The 18,625-nt window shown below is 35.9% G+C and overlaps 1 protein-coding gene across 7 annotated transcripts in view; it reads right to left on the reverse strand.

The window, feature by feature from the left end:
- Positions 1–18,625, reverse strand: part of NUP98 (nucleoporin 98 and 96 precursor) — a 106,987-nt gene that overhangs the window by 48,394 nt on the left and 39,968 nt on the right. For 3 of the 7 annotated variants that reach the window (XM_036028879.1, XM_036028878.1, XM_036028881.1), the window contains exons 11-13: positions 16,859–16,950; positions 10,478–10,622; positions 1,355–1,488 (exon numbers count right to left, since the gene is read on the reverse strand). In XM_036028879.1, the coding sequence (XP_035884772.1) occupies positions 1,355–1,488; positions 10,478–10,622; positions 16,859–16,950 (371 nt within the window). Of the gene's footprint in view, positions 1–1,354; positions 1,489–10,477; positions 10,623–16,857; positions 16,951–18,625 lie in introns of all 7 variants that reach the window. The other 4 variants (XM_028514294.2, XM_028514293.2, XM_036028883.1 and 1 more) reach the window with 2 other exon arrangements.

Genomic DNA, 18,625 nt, shown 5'->3' on the forward strand with positions numbered 1-18,625 from the left:
TCCTCTATCACTGACTTTTACTCATCTTGCCAGCCTCCATCCATTTCAATTGTTTGACTTGTTTTAAAATGTAACTGACATACTGCATTTGAAGTGCTTTGCAAGTCAAAATGTACTAACATAATATTAATATAATTTGTGCATTTCTCTTCATCTTACAAAAGAGAACAGCCTACAGTAGTTTTTCTAAAATAAGAATGACAATATTTAGTCATGCTAAGAAAAAGTATCAAAAAATTATAAGAAAATTATTTTTCAATTAAATAAAAAATCTTATGCTTCAAGAAAAACTGGTTTAAAGTTCAATTTCTATGTAATCCAAATCACTCTCAAAAAACAGATGGACTGGCTTGCATTTATCGAACATTTAGCCAACATTGATAATCACCATGAATCAAACACTAGTGGGAATAAAAACAGTAAAATTACTTTCCCTGACAAAACTACAAGTTAGTGTAGGAAACACACAACTAAATTAAGACTCCAGGTTGATTTTGATGGCACTTTTACCATGTTTCTATAGCATCTTCAGGATGTTAGACTTTTGTTTTCTTTAATAGTATATACCACTTGAAATAACAATGTCTAACATATAAAAGTCAATTTCTTCTCTTCAAAATGCAGACTTACACAATGTACCTTCTGAGGTCTCTTTGTGATCTTTTACAATTCTGTGCCTTTTCTTGGAAATGTCTTAACCTAGACTACCAATTCCTAAGTACATATACAAAAAGTTAAATGTTACCTTTTGAAAAGCATTACCAAACTCACTTAAGAACCTATGCTCTTCCCTCTATTACACTTAATTTTTATTAAGATTCACATATCATAAAAGTCACCATTTTAACGCATAAAATTCAGTGCTATTTATTATATTTACAAGGTTGTGCAACCATTACTGCTACCTAATGCCATAACACTTCCCTCACTCCAAAAAGAAACCCCCCTGGCTGGTGTGGCCCAGTAGATTGAGTGTCAGATCTGCAAACCAAAGGGTCACTGGTTCAATTTCCCAGTCAGAGCACATGCGTGGGTTGCAGGCCAGGTCCCCAGTCAGGGGCATATGAGAGGCAACCATATACTGATGTTTCTCTCTTTCTCTTTCTCCCTCCCTTCCCCTCTCTCTAAAAATAAATAAAATCTTAAAAAAGCCTTCCCCTCCAGACCAGTGCTCATTTCAGTTTGTCACACCTTTCAACAGCAAAAATAATTTATCCCCTGGCATAGTGAAAAGCATAAATAAATGTGTCTTAAAAAATTAATTACACCTAAATTTGCTTAGGCTTTGTACATAAGAGATTACAATCTGCATATTTAATTTATCCTCTCTGTGAATAAGAATCCTTAAATTTACCTCTTCTTTCTTCTTAGGGTCTGACATGGGATTCCGGAAGAGAGGAGAGTCTCCAAAAGGTGAGTATGTTAGACTGTTGATGTGCTGTTGGAGAACAGCCTGCTGCGCAGCAGAGGCATTTGGATCCGTCAAAGCTTTTTACAAAAAGAAAAGAAAAGCAGATGTTAGTTCAAGGATCCAGTGCATTTATAGCTAGAGAACTCAAAACTCTTTTTGAAGATGTGGTCTTCAAAATGTTCAGAATCACTCAATGGTATTACTGGTGGGGAGCAGGGGAGCAACTGTGAAGAAATCAACAATCAAATAAAGGAATGGGTCAAAGATGAAGAGGCACTACATAAGAGACAACATAAATAAAATTTTACTTAGCTGCTCATTGTTATTATTAATCAATGATATGTAAAAGAAGACAACCTTGAAGAAGTATTTTTATATCTACCTCATTAATGGCACAGTTATATTAGTCTTTGACTTTAAGAACACTACAAAGTGGTTTAGTCTATCTAAAAGAAACAATGTGAGAGTACATAGAGCAAGTACTATTTTTATAGTTTTCAACATAGTAATTTCAAGTATGGCAATTTAACCCCAAAATTTAATTAAACTAAAAACAAAATAGAGAAAAATATAAGTTTTCACTGAACATTATATTTAAAAGCCAAGAATTAGAAACAACCTATGTCCAACATTAACAGTTGTAAAAATGATGATACATCAACATGGTGCGTTAAGTAGTTATTAAAAATAATTAAAATGTGTTTCATTGTAGAAATAAAAAGTATCTTTGATTTAATTTAATAAATATACATTCAAAAATTTAAAATATTATGTATACTGAGAATACAGAAGGCAGCAGCATACAAAAAATGAAAACAGCTGTTAAAGCATCTTTACAGGTTTAGTATTTATACTTAATATTCATATTACATTGAAGATTAAAAGGAATAAGGGTCACCTAATTAGTCTAAATTTTCTTTCAAAGTATAAGAACAAACGTGTCATCAGTCACAGAGAATTTAAGAAACAAACAAGTAACAAAGATCTAGAACTGTACACAGTAGAAAGAAAAAAGAACCCCACATTATCTGCATTGTATCTTGACTGATGAAGAAACCTCTTTGCAAGATGTTTCTAAAAAGACTGATAAAAAAAATCAAATCACACCTAAGTCATTTTAGAGATATATTTTTATTCCTTTATGAACTAAGGCTAAAGCTAATATATAAGACAATACACATTAAAGGAGTGCTACAAACAAACATTTTGAAATTTTTAATACTCACAATAGGAAGAAAAAACATAGCGGCAGCAGCAATAGTAAGAGAAACCCAAAATACACAACTAAAACTAAATTTGTGACAAAGGGGTAGTTCCACTTGAGTCAAATTAAGCTTTCTTAAAATGAAATGTATTCATTAAATACTAAAACGCTGTAGGGCGAAATTAACTAATTAATTAAGTTTAAGATTTTATTTATTTATTTATTTTTGGAGAGAGGGGAAGAGGAGAAAGAGGAGGAAAGAACTATCAATGTGTGGTTGCTTCTTGTGCGTCCCATACTGGGACCTGGCCGGCAACCCAGGCATGTGTCCTGACTAGGAATTGGAGTGGTGACCCTTTGGTTTGCAGTCCATGTTCAATTCACTGAGCTACACCAGCCAGGACTGTAGGGTGAAATTTAGAGATTGCAAATTTGCACTCATGATTTTGAAACCCAAAGGAAATGTCAATTTAAAGAGCACGTACTTCCCTGACTGGTGTGGCTCAGTCATACCTCAAAGCAAAAGGTCGCCAGTTCAATTCTCAGACAGGGCACACATCTGGGTTGCAGGTTCAGTCCCCAGTTAGAGCGAGTGCCAGAGGCAACCAGGTGATATTTACCTCTCACACTGACATTTCCCTCCCTCCCATTCCCTCTCTCTAAAAACAAACAAAAAAATTAAAAAGCATATAGTATGTCATCTGTATTCAGAAAGTTTTTAAACCCACTTTAGGACTACAGGTTAAGAAAAATAATTTGGAAAAGCATCTTTTGGTACACAGTGGAACAAAGTATCAGTGTTATTCTGTGGACTATTCAATATGACTCAAGAAAATCTGAATATTTTTAAATAATAATAATATTCACTGGTCAGTTTGCCACTTCACAGTCAGTTACCCATTAAAAAGCTGGTTCACACCAGCTAATCCCATCATTTAATAAGTATAAGTAACCCCACCTGAATTTGCACAAAAGAATAAAAAGCTTCCATTAGAAATCCAAACGTAAGGATGTGAGGATGTTTTTATTTTTCATGTTTAAGTATAAAATCTTCTCTATGTTTTTTATTTTCATATGTATTAAGTATAAAATCTGTGTTAACTGCATTATTTAAAAATACAGGGAAAAAAGATCAAACACATTAGCAAAAATAAGGTAAGAGAATAAATACAGAAGCATAAGCACTAGTTAAGCTACCACAGGTGTTATATCCAATTCTGATCATAATAATTTGAAAACATATCAAAATACTGCACTGTGATCAAATGATTAAAGTACTAGGAACCTGGTTGGTGTAGCTCACAGTGACCTGAGTGCTAGCCTGCGAACCAAGGGTTGCTGGTTCGATTCCTGGTCAGGGCATATGCCTGGGTTGTGGGCCAGGTGCCCAGTGAGGGGCACATGAGATGCAACACTACACAGTGATGTTTCCGTCTCTTTCTCCCTCCCTTCCCTTCTCTCTAAAATAAAAATAAAATCTAAAAAAAAAAAAAAAAAGAAAGAAAGAAAAGAAATAGGAAAATGTTTAAAAATTAAGTTTTCTGAGAAGAGAAATAGCTGATGACACTTTATCTGGAAGAAAGACATAGACAATAAAGTTCTGCAAAGAAACTGTAGCAGACTGTTTTGTTTAGCTTTAGGGGGTAAAAGTAGAACCACCAGGTAGAAATATTATGAAAGCAGGTTTTGGTTTTTAAACAAACTGAACAAAACAGTGGACTAGACTGATCTGTAAGAAAAGCACCTTAACTGAGGTTTTTATTAGATAAGTAAAGGATTCCCACAATAGGAATGGACTCCAATAGACTCTAAAGCACCTTCTAAGATGTCTGTGATGCAAAACTGTATGTTCTAAACGTCAACACAGCCCTGACCAGTGTAACTTGGTAGATTGGGCATTGTCCCTCAAAGCGAAAAATCATAGGTTCAATTCCCAGTCAGGGCACACGTCTGCCTGGGTTGTAAGTCAGGTCCCTGGTTAGGGACATGTGAAGAGGCAATTGATCAATGTTTCTCTCTAACATCGGTGTTACTTTCCCTCTCCCTCTCCTCTCTCTGGAAATAAATTTAAAAAAAAAAAAAAAAAAAAAAAAAAAGGTTAATACGCCCTGGCTGGCGTAGCTCAGTGGATTGAGCATGAGCTGTGAACCAAAGTGTCGCAGGTTCGGTTCCCAGCCAGGGCGCATGACTGGATTGCAGGCCATGGCCCCCAGCAACCGTACATTGATGTTTCTCCCCCCCCCGCCCTTTCCTCTCTAAAAATAAATAAATAAATAAATAAATAAGAGGAGAAGGGAAGGGGAGAGAGGGAGAGAGGGAGAGAGGGAGAGAGAGAGAGAGAAACATCAATGTACAGTTGCTGGGGGCCATGGCCTGCAACCCAGGCATGCGCCCTGGCTGGGAACCAAACCTGCAACACTTTGGTTCACAGCTCGTGCTCAATCCACTGAGCTATGCCAGGCAGGGCATAAATAAAATCTTTAAAAAAAAAGGTTAATACAACCTTATTTAAATAGGCAGTAACACTAATTATGCAACTGTAATATTAAAATTTTTGGTCAGAAACTTTTTAATAGGCTTTGAAAAAAGATGGGATACAGAGAACAGGCTAATGGTTGCCAGAGGAGAGGGGGTTTCAGGGACTGGATGAAAAAGGTAAAAGGATTCAGAAATACATAATGGTAGTTACAAAATAGTCATGGGGTTGTAAAGTACAGCATGGGGAATATAGTCAATAATACTGTAATGACTATGTATGATGCCAGGTGGGTACTGGAACTATCGGGGGAACACTTTGTAAAGTACATGATTATCTAACCACTATTCTGTACACCTGAAACTAACACAAAATACTGAATGTAAACTGTAATTGAAAAAAAAATTAAAAGAAAAAAGATGAAATCATTAAAAATGATTCAGAAAGCTATCCAAGTAAAAATGGCAGGTTACAATATTTATGTTACTACCTTGTATTGAAAACAACCAAAAATAAGAAAAATAAAATGAAAATATCATTTTTAATGACATAGCTGATTCTAATACTCAAAAAAGATCAATTAGAATTCTAATTCAAATTAAGAACAATCTGACAGTAACTAAAGGGGAGGTGGGAAGGAATAATGGGGGGAGGGTTTTCAAGAGTAACTATAAAGGGCACATGGACAAAACCAAGGTGGGGTGGGAGGGGCGGGGAGTGGGGATGGCTGGGATGGGGGTAGAGTGGAAGGGGGTAAATGCAGACTACTGTACTTAAACAACAATAAAACAATTTTTAAAAATTCTAATTCATCTCCGCTTCCTCCAAAGACCTAAATAAAATCTATGGTTAAAAATATTAAAATATATTGCTATAACCCATAATTACAAAGAATAGAAAAGTAGCAAATGAACAGATGATTACAATAAAAAACAGAGTAGTATCTGCCCTGAAGAATCTCAGAAAGTTTAGGAATTCGAGAATATCAACTTTGATGAAGTGAAACTCAAGAAAACAGGAGAGAAGAATCAATGTAAAGTGTACCCGCAAAACAATGACACCATCATCCTCCTAATCCCTGAAACTCAACAGATATGCAAATATCAGTGTGTGTGCCTCTGACAAAACCAAGTTAACAATGGAAAGAACAAGGGCAACTAGTTTCAGTGCTTGCATCACCCCAGAGCTGACATTTAGAGGACCCTTGGGTAATAATTAGTTCCTGCCTAGACTAGTTACCTTAAAGTGTAACCAACTGGTACACAAGCTGTACCCATACACACAAATAACCAATGAGTTTTTTATTATTTTATTCTTAAATATAAATGGACAAAGCCACCATACATTAAAGAGTAAGATCAAAACAAAAATAATCCTGAAGATTTAAGGAACAGAAGAACCTGTGCAAACATCAGAATCAGCTTTAGCATTAAAAAAAAAATTAATGCCAATGAACAAATTCAGCCTTGGCTGGTGTGGCTCAGTGAATTGAGTGCTGCTGGCCTGTGAACAAAGCGGTCACCAGTTTGACTCCCAATCAGTGCACATGCCTGGGTTGTGGGCCAGGTCCCCAGTAGGGGTCGTGTAGAAGCAACCACACATTGATGTTTCTCTCCCTCTCTTTCTCTCTCCCTTCCCCTCTGTCTAAAAAAAATAAATATAATCTTTAAAAAAAATTAATGCCAATTAACAAATTAGAGTTTCAAGAAAAAACTGCATCTAAGAACCGGATGTTTGAATAAACTTTCAAAGAACAAGAAAGAATTCCTACACATTAAAAAAAATTAAAATACAGAAAGGTGATGATTTAGAAGGCAACCAAGTTTCTCCTAAAAAGTAGAAACACAGCAAAAAAAACAAACAAGCCCCCCCCCAAACCTGACCCCTCCAAATTATGATGGGAAAGGTCTAGGCAGATCTTGAAATTTCATGACAAAGGGACAATCCTAAATGTTTGTGGGAGTGGCAGGAACAAGGTCCAAGAATCAGAAAGGCATTAGACTTCTTATCAGCAATGGTTAATGCAAGAAGGAATACAGTAAAAGTTGTGAGAGCACATTATTTTCACACCAGAACTCCTTAACATTAAAGTGTGTGAAATGAATGAAGACATTTTTAGATGTTTAAGTGGTCCAAGTTTACCTTTCATATACACTTGGAAATACATTCCCGAAAACTCGGGGGGGGGCGGGGGGAACCCTATATCCAGGACACAGCAGGGAGACTTGAAAGGAATATCCTGAAGCAATGCTGAAGGCCCAGGGAATAATCAGAGTTCATATTGCTGCAGAGGACATAGGGATCAAAGAATGAAACATTTTAGGGTAAAAGAATTCTGGTAACATCCTTAAGAATTTAAACTACTTTGGGAAGGCAGCAAGGGCTGGCAGTGAAAGAGAAAAAAAAAGGATCAGAAATCCCAAGAATAGCTATATGGTAAAGCTGTATTTGGCAGGGCAGCACTGTTTTCCTACTTATAATAAATGTTGTGTTCATTTGCAATTTTTGTGCTTTCACCTAAGAGGACAGTGACCAATTTAAGACAGAACATGTTAACAACTTCATCAATATAAAAATATACAGATGCAAAAGAAATGAAAGAAAAACAAGGGTAAGGAAGGAAGGGCACTAATACACTAATATTCTTATTTAACCAAGGAGAATCAAGAAATACTATTCCCTATTTGACAAAATAAAAAATGTATATAAGGCCACAACTTAAATCTGCAAGGGCTTCTCAAAATGTGGTATATGGAGCACAATAGTACTGGAGATGAATTTAAATTCCTATCTATCCATCTATCTATCTATGTTGCTCTATTTATGTCAGGTGATATCAATTTTTCCTTTCTGGTAGAACATAATCTCTTTAAAAAGATAAATTTAAGTTAAGAGACTTCTGGCCAAGATGGAGGCGTAGGTAGACGCACTGTGCCTCCTTGCACAACCAAAACTAAGGACAACAAAAGTTTAGAAACAAAAAACAACCAGAACAGAGATAAATGAACCGAACAGAAGTCTGACAACCATTCATCCAGACTGGTAAGGAGGGGTGGAGTCGGAGGCCTATGGAGAGGGGTGGAGGGGTCCCAGCAGGAAAAATCTGTGGCTGGCAGACGTGGACCGTGCAGGGTGCAGGCGCCAGTTGGCGGACCCCAGAAATACAGGGGCAGCTGAGGACCCGGTGGCAGACCCTGGGCATGGGAGGCAATGAGCAGACCCAGTGAGGTGTGCAAGGAAGCTGGCTGTCTGCAGTCACACATTCAAGCACAGATAAACTAGGCGAAAACAGGCAGTGACACAGACCACACAACCCAGGGACCCAGTGCCAGGAAACAAAGCCTAAAAGCACCAATTGAAAACACCTGTGGGGCCCTGGCTGGCGTAGCTCAGCGGATTGAGCGCAGGCTGCAAACCAAAGCATCGCAGGTTCGATTCCCAGTCAGGGCACATGCCTGGGTTGCAGGCCATGGCCCCCATCAACCGCACATGGATGTTTCTCTCTCTCTCTCTCTTTCTCCCTCCCTTCCCTCTCTAAAAATAAATAAATAAAATATTTTAAAAAAAGAAAACACCTGTGGAGGTTGAGGCCGGGAGAATCTCTCAGCCTCACAGGAGAGCTCCTTGGGGAGACCCACAGAGTCCTGGAAAGTACACAAGCCCACCCGCCTGGGAGCCAGCACCAGAAGGGTCCAATCTGCTTGTAGGAAGTGACAGAGGGGACTCAAGTCCTAGAGAGAGTGGAGCAGGTGCCATTGTTCCCTCTCTGACCCCGCCCCCACATACAGTGTCACGACCCAGAGACTGAGGTGCCCCACCCTGGTGAACACCTAAGGCTCTGCCCCTCAATACTTAACAGGTGCAATCAGACCAAAGTTCAGGGGGCGGGGGGAAGATGGCTCAAACAAAATTGAAAGCCCCTCAGCCAGTACTTTTAAGCAAATGAGAAATAGCCAACCTATCAGATGCACAGTTCAAAGCACTAGTGATCAGGATGCTCACAGAACTGGTTGATTTTGGTCGCAAATTAGATCAACAAATGAAGGCTACAATTAAGTGAAATGAAGAAAAATGCACACGGAACCAATAGTGATGGAAAAAAAAACTGGGTTTCAAATCAATGGAATGGACCAGAAGTAAGAAAGAAAACAACCAAACAGAAAAGAATGAGGAAACAAGAATTCAAAAAAATGAGGAGAGGCTTAGGAACCTCCAGGACATCTTTAAATGTTCCAACATCCGAATTATAGGGGTACCAGAAAGGGAAGAGGAAAAACAACAAGTGGAAAAGTTATTTGAACAAATAATAAAGGAGAACTTCCCCAATCTGGCAAGGGTAACAGACTTCCATGAAGTCCAGGAAGCTCAGAGGGTCCCAAAGAGGTTGGACCCAAGGAGGAACACACCAAGGCACATCATAATTACATTAGCCAAGGTAAAAATGAAGTCGAGAATCCTAGAAGCAGGAAGAGATAAGGAGACAGTCACCTACAAAGGAGTTTCCATCAGACTGTCAGCTGATTTCTCAAAAGAGACCTTGCAGGCAAGAAGGGGCTGGAAAGAAGTATTCCAAGTCATGAAAGGCAAAGACCTACACCCAAGATTGCTCTATCCAGCTAAGCTTTCATTTAGAATAGAAGGGCAGATAAAGTGCTTCTCAGATAAGGCCACGTTAAAGGAGTTCATCATCACCAAGCCCTTATTAAAGAACTTATGACACATGGACATGAACTAAAGGGGGGGAATGTGGGTGGGAGGGGGTGGGCAGGGTGGAGGGGAATGAAGGGGGAAAATGGGACAACTGTAATAGCATAATCAATAAAATATACTAAAAAATAGAAAAAAAAAACAAAAAAAGATATTTAAGTTAAAAAAATAAATTAATTTTGAATTAGAAATAATAAAAGTGGCAGGCAGGTATTTCAAAAACTAAGAAGTGGTATTCAAATGAATGAAGTATGAAAAACACTTCAACAGATAAAACTAAACAGGAAACTTAGTAAACACAGTTATATTGGGAGAAGTGAATAGAGGTGATAAATGAGCTAAATTTTCACCTATCATTAGCCATTTAAATTTACTTATATTTAATAGAGCAAAACACAGCAATATAAGCACATCATTCAGAGACATGAACTTAATCATATACCAGATGAATTAAAAGCTGTAACAAAAGTGGTTTCTTTTGGTGAGTAGGTCTGAAAATGGGAAGCAGGGAAGGCCAGGACCTATTACAAGTCCATCTGCACTACATAATTTTATTCATACGTATGCATGTACTAATTTGATGGGAGTGGAACAGAGGTGAAGTGGGAAATCAAGTCAGCAAATTAAGTATTAGCAAGAAATAAACTGAGAAAAGCCTTCTAAGGTGACTGACACTTACCTACTGGGGCCTGGGGGGCTCCAAAGCCCAAAGTGGCTGTCGTGGTATTAAATCCAGGGGCCCCAAAGGCTCCTGTACCAAGAGGCCCTCCGATCTTAGGTTGGTTGTTCCCAAACAAAGATGCCTGTCCAGCACCAAGAGCTATGGAGACAAGAGGAAAGAAAAATGCGCCACAGAAGATCCTTGAATGTTGTACCAGAGGTCAGTTACTTAAAAATATAATACATTTGGAAACTTCATAATGACCATTCATTTTCAACAACAGCTAATACAGTAAATTTTAACTATATGCCAGGCACTGTGCTGAGTACATTACACATATGGTAGGCAAAATATTTAACCTCTCTGTGTTGTTTCCTCAACTATAATGAGATGATAATAATACATTGGCTTAGACATTTATCCTAAGATTTAAAATGAATAAATACATACTAAGTAGATGTCTGATATATATTAAAACTCATTAAATATTAACTAGTATCATCTCATTTAATCTTCATAAGCCTGGAAGTAGAAACTATTATCCCCATTTTACAAATGAGAAAAATAAAGGTTTAGTAATTAGCTCAATGTCATATATGTAGTAAATAGTGAAATTAGGGTTCAAACTTTAGTGCATCTAACAATACAACCTGGACTCTTAACTGCAACTCCATAGTAAAACAGATTTTTGAAAGAATTAAAAATAGGCCCTGCCTGGGTAGCTCAGTTGGTGAGAGTATAGTCCTGATATGCCAAGGTTGTGGGTTTGATCCACGACCAGGGCACATACAAGAAACAACCAATGAATGCATAAATAAGTGGAACAAAGTGATATTTCTCTTCATCTCCCTCTTTAAAATTAATTTAAAAAATACTTGCAAATCAAAATACTTGATGTCATCTTTTTGACTAACAAAAGCTAAACTATAGAAAACAAAATCCAATATACATTCTTTGTATAAAAATAGTAACACTTTCAAATATTCCATCTCATGAAAACTACTTTAGACTTTTTGTTTTATAGAAAGCTAAATGACTTGTGATATAGTTACCAAAGAGGATCAAGTTTTAGCATGAATCAGACTGGAATAAGAACTTATTTTAACCAGAGGCAAGCCCACTACAGAAACTTGTAATTCTTTTTTAAGATTTTATTTATTTTTTCAAAGAGAGGAAAAGGGAGGGATAAAGAGGGACAGAAACATCTATTGGTTGTCTCTTCATGCCTCCAACTGGGGATCCAGCCTGCAATCCAGCGACCCAGGCATGTGCCCTGACTGAAAATTGAACCAATGACCCTTTGATTGCAAGCCGGAACTCAACCCACTGAGCCACACCAGTCAGGGAGACACTTGTACTATTTTAATGCCAAATGATTTTTATTTATGGACCCTGTCAACAATGATTTTTAAAGTATAAAACAGGGAGAATTCAGTTATTTAGAATATGTTACTGGTATAAATTATTTAAAAGATTTCCAGCCTTGGTTGGTGTGGCTCAGTGGACTGAGCATTGCCCTACAAACTGAAAGGTTGCTGATTTGATTCCTGGTCAGAGCACATGCCTGGGTTGCAGGCCTGCTCCCCAGTTGGGGGCATGTAGGCATGCAAGAGGTAACTAGTCAGATGTTTTCCCCCCTCTTTTTCTCCCTCCCCTTTCTAAGAATAAAAAAAATTTTTTAAAAATTTCCATCCTTCCTTCCTCACAAAGTTAATGGTAATTTGGAAGATCTGAAGTTCCTTCTAATGTATCAATATATCTTTTTTTAAAGATTTATTTATTTATTTAGATTTTATTTATTTATTTTTAGAGAGGGAAGGGAGGGAGAAAGAGAGAAGCATCAATGTGCGGTTGCTGGGAGCCATGGCCTACAACCCAGGCATGTGCTCTGGCTGGGAATTGAACCTGCGATGCTTTGGTTTGCAGCCTGCGCTCAATCCACTCAGCTACGCCAGGGCTCAATATATCTTGATAGAGATAATGGGTTACCAGGAAAATCATTAAAATCATTTCAAAGATACAATAACACTTGGAGGTTAAAACTACCAAATGGGAACTGCTTTGAAATCATAACCAAAAAAAGAATAAAATGCTTATATTCAGAAAATTCATAAAATATAAAATAGAGATGGTGACTAGTGGATGGAAAATGCATTCCCTAACTGTCCGGTCTCAAAAATAACAAGAAGAAAACAGTGTAGCAATGGGATATTTCATCTTAAAAAGCCCCACTCTAAAGTTCTAATAACCATTGGTTAAAATTCTATACCCATTAAAATTTGGTGAAAATTTCAAGAAAAACTAAAATTATACTAGTCCCCCAAAGGACATAGTTAATGGCCAAATTTCAGGATTCTTTATTTTTCCAGGTGGCAAACAAATTCTTACCCTCAAACAAAAACTTAAGTGAAACCCAAATATATAAAATTTCTGTTCTGAAAAAGTATTTCCCTCACCTTTGCAGCAGCCCTGGATAAAGAACAGTGAAACAGTCTAAAACCACTTTATTTCAATAAGCAACAAAAGAATAAAGACACTGGGAGGAGAGGTTACAGTGACCTGCAAAGGGACTGTCATAAAATGATCTGCATACTGTTATAATTTATTGAGGGAAATGTATTTATTTTATCCAGATCTGTTTTATATTATGCACAAATAGCTCTTTATGCTTAATAAGAGGACTTACTAGAAACATTCTGATGTATGATAATCTCAATTTAAGAAATGTACTGTATTTATCATTAGGTGAATGAGTTTAAGGAAGATATATGAGGGGCCCCATGGTAATAGTGACTCTACCAACTCTATGAAAAAATTAAAATGATTATATTCCTTTTGAGATCATCTAATACATTTTAGAATCTTATTTTATTTATGGTATCTATTAGCATGAGGTAGATTTTTCTGTGTATGTCTTAGTGTAACAATCAACTTTACTAGCTGTACCCTTAAACTTATTATTTCATGGAAAATTTTAAGAACTAAAACTCCTTAATATTATTACTAAATAACTACCAAGGAAATGGCATACCACTGATGATGCTGGTAGTTAACACCACTATGAAGAAGAAGTTGATACACTGCATGATTAATAAGCGTTCCTTTGTCCAAGCATATCAGGGGGGAAAAATCACACACCAAAAGATAATATAAAATATTTTATAGATTGGACCCTTAAATCTAAATATACAAAAAGGCATTTGTACATTTTATATTTCTATAGTCAACTATTCATAAAGTAGGTAAAGGCCTATGTTACAGGGAAATTTACTTCTGTTGAGGTATGAGTTTGAATCCCTTATCACTCAAAACAAGAAGCTGCACAGGAGTACCTATTCAGCTTATGTCCCCCCAAAACACAGTCCAATGCTACAGTGCTATTCTACTTATGATACCATGAAATGCAGAGTTTATGAATGTTGGTGTTTATATATAGCAGTCTCCAGACACATTCATCTTAAAGCTAAAAATCTGCTTTAGCAGATAGCAAGAGAGTGTGCTTGGTGATTCTCACAATTCTCATTTCCCTACATGATCTGCTGCTAAGGTTGGGGTTTAAAATTCTTTATTAATTCTACTTGGCTTTTAGTTTATGAGAACAAAGCATGAATAAGGAATATGTAACAATAATAAAATGTAATTTGTTGTCTATTTATGAAAAACAATATATATTCAAACTAATAAAAAGGCTGAGTATATGTTACTATGGAATAGAAGACAACAGCATCACAAAAATGTGCTAGACCATTTTATAATCTTGGATTACAACAGAAGGCATTGCTAATCATAACCTGCAAGACCAAAAAGCCAAAGAGGAGAAAATGACAATTTTGACCAGGTAAAAATAAAACTTGTAGAAGACAATAACATAAACAAAATGAAATAAATACTTGGTGGAAATACCTGTAACAGACATTACAGTAGCATCTTGCCCAGGCCTTAGACTTATGGTTACTATAGTGTCTAGAATCAAGACTACCCTTGGGCCCCTGGCTAGTGTGGCTCAGTGGATTGAGCACTGGGCTTCAAAATGAAAGGTCATCGGTTCAATTCCCAGTTAGAGCACATGCCTGGACTGAAGGCCAGGTACCCAGTTGGGGGCATGCCAGAGGCGATAGATTGATGCCTCTCTCTTTCTGTCTCTCTCTCTCTCCACCTACCCCATCTCCAAAAATAAATAAATAAAATCTTTAATCTACCCTTGGGGAAAGACCCTTAATTTGCCCACACCAAAGCTATTCCTCTAGGATTAGAAGAGAGCACTCATGTCAGGTGATACATTCTGCTTAAATTTAGGAATAACATTGTACAAAAAACTAGAGCTTTTTAGTTCTACATGGTTAAGTTAAAAGGTCTTAATGAAACCAAAAAGAGTTAATAGCCACAATATGTAAAGCACTCTCAGAAATAAATTAAAAAACAATAATCAACTATTATGGAATAGGTGATTCAAGGTTTCACAGCACCAGTAAACATAAGAATATCCTTCACCACTAATGAGTAAAGCATAAATTCGAATATAATATTTTTCACTGTCATGCACATCAAGATGAAAAAGTCCAACAACATTGAAAAGTTATGGAAAATGAGTACTTTTATACAAACGTGAGCAAAAATGCAAATTGGCATTCTTTTTAGAAGGCAAACTGTTAATAAGATTGACCAAAATTCAGTATCTGCTTATCTTCTGAAAGAATTCTAAGAATAAGCCTTACATAACACTAACACACACAAAATTATGTCACAAATATCTTCATTATTGCATTGCTAATAATATATAATAACTCAAGTGTCCCACAAAACGGAAAACATTAAATAAATTATGGTGTGTGTGTTACATGTATGTATGCACATACGAGATACTAAAATAGTTATATTTAAAGAATGAGTTAGAGCTATAAATACTGACCAAGAGAAAAACAACACCCCTAAAATGCCATGGAAAATAGAAGAAAAAAAAAAAAAGAAAGAAAGAAACACAGAGTACTATATACAGCAGTTGCTTGCAGTTTGAAATATTTTTACTATACCATACAACATGAAGTACACTGAGACCCATAACACTTATCCAGAGGTGGGCAAAAGTAGGTTTATTGTATTACATTAATAAATAGTAATATAAGAATAAAGTATTTCATGTACTCAAAATCTTAAACCTACTTTTACCCCACCCTGTGTATATACACTGAAACAAAGTTAAATAAAACAATACTTAACTTTGTTTTGTGCAATAGTTTTTTAAAAAAATTCCAGTTCATGTTTTAAAAATGCTAGTTGTAGCCCTCTACATTAATAGTACATCCAACTAATTAATGTATTTCATTGTTTGGCTTAAAAAACACTCATGTAGAATATGGTTTCCATATAAGAATATAACCCAAAAAGCCTACACATAAAACACACGTTTTTTATGTAGGCTTTGTGTATGTGTGTATATATTTAAGCACATGTTTGAAAAATGTATATAAAGGGGTCTGACAAGACCAAACTTTCAACAGCTATATTACTTCACAGCTAAAAGATACGAACTTTTCATGATACTTCTGTATGGCTGAATTTTTTTTATAAGCACATCTTTTATTTTAAAAAGAAAAAAGAAACCATTCATAAAGTACAAAATGGTGTTCCATTGAAAAAAAGATGAGAGATAAACAGAATAGAAGACAGCAGATAACTGGTAAGTGGAAACAAAGACCATGGAAATAAACAATTTGCAAGTAAATGGCCAAACGAATGGTCAGATGAATTGGGAAAGTACGCATAACTATATGCTTAAGCAACCTTGTTGAACTGTGCACACTGAGGAACTCATTCATTTTATGACCATCATCACCCTCCAATTGTTTAAAACAGCTGGATAAGTTAGCAGACACTGAAAATTAGTCACCAATAGCAGAAGTAGACACAAAAGCATGACATTTCAACTCTATATCAAGGTGAAAAGAATTGAAAAGTATGCACAGGCCTTGCAAAAACTGAGAGTATTTGTTAATTACTTCAGCGTGTGCTTTCTCTATTAGGATGATAAAGCTTACCCAACAGTTTAATGTCTCAAATCCCGGTCACAAAGGTAACACAGGGAACTTGAAGTTAAAAATGTCACCATATTAACAAGTCTCACATTAAATACTGAAAATTCCAGATAGACCAGGACTATCAGAGGACAAATGTTTGTTGAAAGGGAGCACACAGCCACTGAAAAATATGTGCCAATGTTTTAAAGCCTGGTAAAGCATAAATGCTGGAAATGGTTTTATAAATAAACCATATAAATCCATGTGAGAAAATGAAAATCTAGAGCTCTCATTTCCAGGCATATGATTAAACACAAGTCTTAAATTCCAGCAATTAGAAAGCCAAGATTATCACTTCCTAAATCTCAAGGTACAGTTGCTTACCTGTTCCAAATCCTGCACCAAGTCCAGTTCCCAGCGTCCCAGGTCCTGGTTTACTTCCAAAAATACTATTCCCACTGGTATTTGTGCCAAAACCTAGAAAGACAAAAGAATGAGTGGACTGTACTTTAAACACAACTCTCACTTTTCTATACAAGGGGATTTAAAACAAAGCAGTCTGACCCTAAGTTTTAGATTCTTTCAGTTATATATCCTAAATGGTTTCCTAATTTAATTTTTAGGTTTAAATTTGATGCGTGTGAACAGGCCCTGCAAGTCATCCTATTAATTACATCAGACTTGAAATACTAATTCACTAAAAGATAATAATATTAAAAAAGCAAAGTGATTGTGCTTGAGCTTGGAAAACATTGCCTTCAACCTACATTTCATATTTAATTATTAAAAGAAAAACTCCCTCTAACTTTCACTAAAAATAAAGACAGTCAACAAATATATTTTACTGAACCTGAAGGTTCTTGATAAGAGAAAATTACCTGTAACAATACTAAAGTTGCTTTTGTTTTAAAAAAAAAAATGGACCTTATATGGGTAATAATGTGTGGTTGATCACATATGAGAAGCTTTAATGGTATCATGCTCAATCAGCTAATAGGAGCACTCAATGACTCAGCTAACCGATATTAAAAAGAAAATAATCACCCATAAACTTTTCTTGAATTGTTTCAGAAATGATGGAGAGTTAAACAATTCTCCTTCACTATAACTCATCATTTAGAAAAATCCTGATGCACCCCCAAAGTCCACAGATCTCTGAACAGACACTCTACAACACATTACTGCTATTATTTCTCTTTTGTTCAGATATGTCCACATGTTTTTGCACATATCATTAATCTCTTTTGATAACAGGGAAAAAATTAATCACTGGCAAGCAAACCCTGTTTGTAAAATACTTGAAAGTCTTTTTAAAAGACATCATGGAGAGGTACAAATACAAAAGATTTATAGAATAAAGAGAGTATCTTGGAATGCATAACAGTATCACCTACTAAGATTATACTTTGTTAGGTCAGTATTTGGGTTATTACTTCAATGAAAAAGATTAAGGAAAAAAGCTGAAGAATTTAAACAGTTTGAAAAGATATTTCTAATGTCATCTAAAAATCCAAGCAGGTAATCTTAGTCTCAATACATTTAATTCATACATTTGTTAAATCTTTTCAATTGTGCTAATTAATAGCTTTGCCACAAAAATGAAGTATGGCCTACTCAAACACAATTGATTCTTTAAAAAAAAATGTACTTGGGGATATTGTTTTTCTTTTTGAGTTAAAATTTAACCAGAAAGGACCTTTATCCCCATAAACAGCAGAAAACAAAATATTTGTAAACTACCTCAAACCAACAAGAGGGAAGTAAGTCCCAGCTTACACTGCTTATACCACACATTTCCTCACATTCTTGCTGACAAATGTTTATCAACTCTGTTATTTCAAAATAATTTTTAAAATTCAAACTAAGAACAATTAATTAACTAATGGTCAATTTATGATAAAGGAGTCAAGAATATAGAATGGGGAAAGGATAGTCTCCATAAAGAATGGTAGCAGGAAAACTGGACAAGAATCTTACATAACACACAAAATGGATTTAAAGATTTGTATGTAAGGTCTGAAACCAGCTAATGCCTGTAAGAACACATAAGTGGTAATCTCCCTGACATCTGCTTTGTTAATGATTTTTTGAACCTGAAACCAAAAGCAAAGGCAACAAAAGCAAAAATAATCAAGTGGGACTACACCAAACT

The sequence above is a fragment of the Phyllostomus discolor genome, chromosome 6 (assembly GCF_004126475.2).
Source record: "Phyllostomus discolor isolate MPI-MPIP mPhyDis1 chromosome 6, mPhyDis1.pri.v3, whole genome shotgun sequence".
NCBI lineage: Eukaryota > Metazoa > Chordata > Mammalia > Chiroptera > Phyllostomidae > Phyllostomus > Phyllostomus discolor.